General features: G+C 41.5%; 1 protein-coding gene across 1 annotated transcript in view; it reads left to right on the top strand.

Moving 5' to 3' along the window:
• Positions 1-576: 576 nt before the first annotated feature.
• Positions 577-7,500, top strand: part of LOC101851948 (sialin) — a gene marked incomplete at its 3' end in the record, with an annotated part of 30,388 nt that continues 23,464 nt past the window's right edge. Inside the window, 2 exon segments of the mRNA XM_013082555.1 lie at positions 577-791; positions 4,368-4,549. Of these exon segments, the coding sequence (XP_012938009.1) occupies positions 697-791; positions 4,368-4,549 (277 nt within the window).

The raw sequence follows: 7,500 nt of genomic DNA, 5'->3' as shown, positions 1-7,500 counted from the left end.
TGCTGCGTGATAAAGAGCCTCGTCTGGTGCCTCCATTTTTCACGTTGTTTTTTTTATTTTTGCGAGAGCCTGGGTTTGGGCGAAGGATTTCTCTGTCCGCTCCGCAATGTTGTCGGTCCACCTCTTTCTTTGCCTTCCTCTCCTTCTCTTCCCCTGTATAGTTCCCTGAAGAAATAGTTCCCTGAAGAATGGTCTTTGATAGCGTATACGATCTTGTTACATGAACATACCAATTCAGTTTTTTGTTGCTAGGTAAAGATGCCAAAAACCCAGCACTGGCATTTTTTGCATATGAGGGAAAATTAGAATGTTTTGAATCGCATGGCGCTCATATGACCTTATACAGTTGCGAGCACCGTAAAACTTCTACCAAAAAATGTTTCAAAATTGGATCGCTTTATTCTAGCTTTAGTCTGTCTTAATTCATATCATTCTTTTAAAGAAGGTTTACTTTTCCACAGCTCAGTTTATTTTTATACAGTTCGCCTGCAACCTTTAATGTGATTTGAGCTTGATCCCGTGAGCGACTGATTGTGACACCCTAGGGCTAAAAGATTATTTTTTCATCTTCCACAGTTCTCAGATGTTACTCCAGAGGTGACAGTGTAAGCCATTTTGAAGCTTACCCGACCTTGACGTTTCTTTCACCTGTGGCCAATTGTTGGAGCATCCTCCCTTCACCATCGAATCGCCAATATGCCTTCGTATGACGTCACAGATGTTAACTCGCCCAACGGAAGTAGCCAAATCAAAACAGAACCATCCGGCCCCCTGCCTAGCAAAACTTCCAAGTATGTAACACAGCCTGCGAAAAGTAATGGCCGTTTTTTGCTTGTTTTTTCATTCTTACAAAATTGCCCCGAGAACGGTTACCATCACAAATCATGAACCAGAGTGATGCGCTTTTTCTACCCCAAAAATGCGGATAGGTTTTTACCGATACTGCCCTCCTATTGCCTAGTACAGCAGCGTAAGTTGCTTCAGGTGTGCCTGATTCGCGTATCCCACCTACACCTGTCCGAGTGTAGACGCGTTTCATTTTTTTTTTATATTGGCATCTGGGTAGGAATACACTGTATAAGAAGTATAATCTCCGAATCTACCGTCATTCTCATACATGACAGAGCCAATTGGATGCAGAGCCTTGAAGAAAAACAAGTTCAAGAAGTCCCCATTGGGGATTCAAAGAAGAGTCACAGGCAAAACTGCCCGGTGTGATATTAACTGAGCTCACGTTGGATGCAAACTTTTCTGCCCCGCCTCCGAATATGTTTGTTACATATTTTCAAAACAGTAGGTTTAAGAGGCAAGTCTTTTCAGTATCATTTCCGATAGTTCTGAACACAAAGGGCTGAGATCCACGATAATTCGTCAAAAACATGGGTCTCAATATTCCGCTATTTAGCGGATTTTCGCTACCGCCATTTCCCCCGCTAAACTCCGCTACCGCGACAGCGGGCCAATCAGAAAGAGAGTTGCTGGGAGCAGGGTGACTGCCAGGCCCCGGGAAAAAAATCACCGATACCTAGGAAAATACATAAAAGATCTTTAGTATTTGAAAACCAAATCCAATAACTTCTTTGAGTTCATTTTTGCCGGTAGCGATTGTGGTATTAATTGGGCTTTTCCCGATCTTTTGAGTACGTTTCACGTGAACAGGCGGCTATGGCGGCAAGTAGAATTGTATGTGACACCGAGGCTCGACCGGAAAATCAAGATCTACTTTCTCTTTCGTTCCCACCCAGAAATTTGTCAGTGATAGTCTGATAAAGCAACATTTTTAACATGCAAGTTCGGTTTTACAAATGTGGTGTCGCCATGAAAATAAATCAATATTCTCACAGTGCTGTCTCTTGTGGGGGCCAAAAAAAAAGAAAAGAAAGTTGTACAAGCGTCTTGTCGGGCTCACCATTGTGACCGGTCAGTGAACCTGCGCGCGTTTTGAGCGCTGCGAAGTACAGGACTCCGGGATGGGGGAGAATATTGATTTTTTTTTTTAAAGATACGCTCAGGGAGGGGGGAGGGGGCTGAACGCCACACCAGAGGACAAAAAAACTGAAACTAGAAGCAAATTTTTAATATTTAGAATTTTGATTACTACTACTACAGCTCTCTGCAAAGTAAAGAGTGCGTTGGTCCAGGTCTTGTGTGAAATCGGGAACAGTCATAACTTGTAAGCATGTTTTTGAACCTAAGGGCCTAAGTGTTCGCGTTTCATAGGATGGGTGACAGTAAAGTATATCGATAGTATAGCTTTCTGTTTAAGATTCGCATATTTTCAGTGTCACTGCATCTTGCGCTCCCTCAGTTCTTACACCTCTCACACTGAATAGATCTACTTGAGCTATTCAAGTTGTTTCTGTACTTTGAGTTTGAGCAATATTTTCAAGTCTTTCACGTTTATATATATATATATATATATATATATATATATATATATATATATATATATATATATATATATATATATATATATATATATATATATACACATATATATATGATATAATATGAATCATGACACTCAGACTGGTGCATGACAGTCGATTTTCTAGTTCTAGGGTCTTTCTCAGGCTCAATACAAGATTCATTTTTATATAGTTTATATATGCGGGCGAATAATATGATGAAGGGAAAGTATAATAAGTAGCACAAGACCCCAGTGCACCACCACTTTGTGTACATAATCAAGATTGTAAATATTTGGTTGTAACTCTTACTTGAAATTATCTTCCGAACCCTCAAATTGGTGTGAAATAAACTTGCTTTGATAAATTGAAACAATTTTATTTCAGCATTCTAGGCTTCAACGAGATCTATAATTGTAATGGGTGTTTCGTGAAAATGAGCTTCTGTCACGATCACCCGGAAAGTTTCTCCTTTTTTTAAAAATTCTGAGTTGAGACCCATGAAAAACCATAATTTGATCAATATCTATCCTGTCAGTAAGCTGAACCAGGATGCCCGTATTTATATTACAATTATAATGCTTTTGAGCTGACCGTATTCCATACATTTAATGAAAAACTTAAACAACGCTCTGAATTTTCCTTCCATCCGAAAGCTTTTCTTCCCATGCTTGTGGTAAGTTACAGAGGGTATGACCATATTAGATAACTGTCCTTTCATTTGTTTCCTGGGGGGAGTGTTTGTGTGTTTGCCTCTGTGTGTGTGTGTGTGTGTGTGTGTGTGTGTGTGTGTGTGTGTGTGTGTGTTGTTTCTTTGTTTTGGTTAGGGGTTTGTTTTGTTTTTTTTATCGCCAAACAGCAAATGGTGAGCACAAAGAGCTATTCACATCAGCAACGACGTCCTTAACGTTCTTACAAAGATGACAGATGAATGAGTTATTGTTCTCCCAGCTCGCGGTCCTCGTGCTTTATCAGAGATGCAGAATCATACCCAGATTAAGGGCTTCTAGAATAGCCTGTAAAAGTCTCCATCAAGCCTATCGCGAGAGTCACCTCTCCATCTATTGTCTTTTTTTTTTTTTTGCTCGCGATGTTTCTTGTAAAACATGGAGTATTTTCTGTCCGATTTTACTTTGTCAAGCAATGACATGGGATTAAACAGAAAAAAACGTTTGATTTACCCGACTCAAAATAGGAACAAGTAAAAAAAAAACTTGGAAGGAGTACTTTCAAAATGGTAAAAAGATTTACAAAAAATACGAAAATCGCAAAATTTCTAAAAATTGCTTTCACAGTTTTATAGTACTTCCAGATGCCTCCCTTGTGTCTCCATTCTGAGACGCCGTTCGTATTTAATTCTGTGGTACTAGCCAATACCTCCCTGTGTCCCCAATTCTATGGAAATAGTCCATATCTCCATATGTATTCAGTACTATGAAATTAGTAAATATCTCACTTCTGTTCCCACCCCCTGTCTGTATCACCAGTTCTGTGGTTGTAGCAAAATCTCCCTTGCGTCCGAACCCTTTGTCCATGTCCCCAATTATGTAGTTGTAACCAACATTTTCCTTGTGTCAGCACACTCTGTCCTCGTCTACATTTCTATGGAAGTAGACACCCCCATTTGTGTCCGCACCCCCTGATCGTGTTCCCAGTTCTATGGTTGTAACTTACATCTCTCTTGTGTCCCAACTGCTGTCTTTGTCCCTGGTTCTATGGTTCCAGCCAATATCTCCCTTGTGTCCACCACTTCTGTGGTCGTAGCCAGCACCCTCCTTGTGCCCTTACCTTCTGTCCCTGTCCCCAGTTCTATGGTTGTAGCCAACACTCCCTTGTGTCCTCGGTTCTATGATTGTAGCTAACACCCCCCGGTTCTAACCAACATTTCTCATGTATCTGCACTCTCTGCCCGTCCCCCACTTCTATGGTTCTAACCAACATTCCTCCCTGTGTCCACAGCCCCAGAATGTCCAGCCCGTCCTCCAGAGCCGGCCGTAACCCCTTGGAGCACCAGGTGTCCAACGCTTCCCTCAGGCGCCGCCAGTTTCAGAGACGCCAATCTTCCACCTTCGACTTCCCTCACCTAGACTCGGTCCAGTCTATGCCAAGCTTGCAGTTGGAGGAGTTGGATCTAGATGCAGGTTATTGTTGTTGGCGGTGTTGTTGTTGTTGCTGTTGTTGCTGCTGCTGTTAGAGATGTAGGTTGAAGTAGTGGTGATGTTATTGTTTGTGAGGTTGGTGGTGATGGTGTTCATTGTCTTTATTGTTGTTATTGTTGTTGTTGGTGGTGGTGGTGTTCTTGTTGTTGTTGTTGTAGATGTTGTTGTCTTTGTTGATGTTATTGCTGTTACTTGTTCTACTGTTGTAGTCGTCGTCGTCGTTGTTGTTATATTTGTTGTTGATGTTGTTGGTGATGATGCTGTTGCTGTTGTTTTTGTTGTTGTTGTTGTTGACATTCCAAGCTCTGCTTGATACAATTTTAACTATTTTTCTTCAAATCAAACATGACACAATGTGGGTAATTTCATGTAGTTGTTTCTTCTTCTCCTACTGGGAGTCAACCATTTGTTTTACGCCCCCCCCCCCCCCCCCTTTTTTTTTCGAAAGGACACAATGCCGGTCCTTTCGTATCATATCTTACTACTACAACACATAGCATGCTTCATTTCGAATGCTGAGTGATTGAAGAGAAAATGATATAACTGTTGAGGAATGAAGAAGAATTATAACTAGGGACCATCTCATAGTGACACTTTGGACTTCCAGGGGAGCTGGATGTAAAGACAGCAACCAAATCAGCAACAACAACAACAACAACAACTACAACAACAACAACAACAACAACAACAACAACAACAACAACAACAACAACAACAACAACAGCAGCAGCAGAAGCAGCAGAAGCAGCAGCAGCAACAATACTGTGCATGAACTGACGAAGTCATTTACGTCATCAAAAAAGTGTTAAAATGGCACACCAAAAAAGGGGGCTATAAAGACACCCTGATTTAATGTCTTTCTGGGTGACTTCAACATTGATCACTCAACATTGGAGAGCCTAGCTTCAGACAGACAAGCAATCACAGTTGAAGCCAAGCGAGAAACCCGTAACCTAAGTACACCCACTAGTGAAAATGATGCTTTTTAAAGCTCAAAATTTGGCAAACTCATCTCTGCCAAAATAGATCTCATTGACCACGACAGAATCCCCAGATCAAATTAGTCCTTATTTATTTCATCGATTTCACTTAAGAAAATGAATATTATTCTCTTCAGCAGATGCATTGGTCATCATCAGATACTGAAGGACGAACTATTACTTTTTTTTTTTTTAACTCATCCAATGTGTTACTGGATCATGTGCAGAGCTTGTTATCATTATGTTTATAAGTATGTCTCCGTCTTCTTTCAATGCTTACCCTAGCTGAGGAGGAGTTCAAGGAAGGTAAACATTGTTTGCTTTCTTTAACAACACAACCACTTGCTATTTTGCACTCTTCAGATCTCGCTTTTCATTCATTGTCAAAGCTGCATATTTTCTAGCACTTGCACTGAACGCCCCTACACCCCCGCGAAAACAAGGCTTAACCCTTTATATTGATATCCACCTTGACAATGTCATGCTTAATAGGTTTATGAAAATGGTGTGGGTTCATTTTGTTCAATTTTACCATTGTAATCTCAAACGGCAGAAAGAGAAGCGGGGAGACACATAGAGAGAGGGGAGAGAGACAGAGAGACAGAGAGACAGAGAGACAGAGAGAGACAAGGAAAGAGAGAGAGAGAGAGAGAATGAGAGAGAGAGAGAGAGAGCGATAGAGAACGAGAGAAAGAGAGAGAGAGAGAAAGAAAGAAAGAAGAAGGGGGGAAAAGACAGACAGACAGACAAACAGACAGAGACTGCCGCGTTAGAGTGACATCTCTGTAACTGAGTTCCCTCCCCAGCTGGGCAGTCATCAGAGCAAAGGTTTTGCTAACCCAGACTGCTTCGTGGCGCCAAAACGCCATGCACGAAAAACGCTTTCAACTTCGATTAAGAATAAAGGTCGGAATGCACATTGAGATAAAGGTTTTAAAAAAGAGAGAAAGTAAAACTTGGTTCACTTTGGCGCTCCTCTCGGCTTAATACCCAAGTAACGCGGTCTTTTCACAGATAATGATATAATGATTACTCTGCTAGTGGTGGGCAGTGGGTACTTAGGTTCCCGATTGTTGAAAGCTAGGAATCGTAGGAATCGACTCCGAATCCAATTTACTTTCCAAAGATGTGCTTTCTTTCGGTGGTTACCTGGTTGGCTCCGGACATCTTCAGGATTTAGGTTAGCCTTGATTTTGGAACTCTGCGAGTCATCAACTTTAAAAAAAAATTATTTAAGAAAAAAAAGGTTTTAATTAATAAAATAAGCAATATTGGTAACCGTTGGTTAACATGAAAGGAATCTGAACTTTCCTCCGTAATACTTACCGCGGGAATCGGTTCCGGAATCGATTCTTTGCCCAGCTTGTTTCGTACAGCAGGGGTGGGCAAAATCCGGATAATCTAAAAAAAGATAACCGGATAATTCTCAATGAAACATGACCCGAATTCAGACTCTTACCTCTCTTTCCTGACCCGTTTGCCGAAGTGGGTGCACCCATTTGTTGAAGTAGTGCTAATCCGTTTGTCGAAGTGGTTCTAACTCATTTGCCGAAGCGGTTCATATCATATTATTTGCCTAAGAGGTGCACTAACATATTATTCGGATTTTGCTAAAGCGACTCATTGCCCAGCCCTATCGTACAGTGCCTGTTTCAGTCTTGTGCGTGGCTAGACGCTTACGTTGTACACAGCCAGACAAATTAGATTGATCATGAAATATGTAGAGTGCTTTGCAGAATACAACCACACCCACTACGCTGTTGCTAAACGTCCAGACGCACCCCCCCCCCTCTCTCTCTCTCCTGTTGAAACGACACACTAACGGTCAACACACTATCTAACAGTCAACATATTAACGGTCAAAACAGTAACGATGTAGGACCGACTGACAATACCCTCCAACCGTCTACGGATCCCCCCTCTCTCTCTGTCTCTCTGTCTCTCTCTCTCTCT

This window comes from Aplysia californica, unplaced genomic scaffold, assembly GCF_000002075.1.
Source record: "Aplysia californica isolate F4 #8 unplaced genomic scaffold, AplCal3.0 scaffold00181, whole genome shotgun sequence".
Classification (NCBI taxonomy): domain Eukaryota; kingdom Metazoa; phylum Mollusca; class Gastropoda; order Aplysiida; family Aplysiidae; genus Aplysia; species Aplysia californica.
This window is presented reverse-complemented; position numbering and strand designations above follow the sequence as displayed.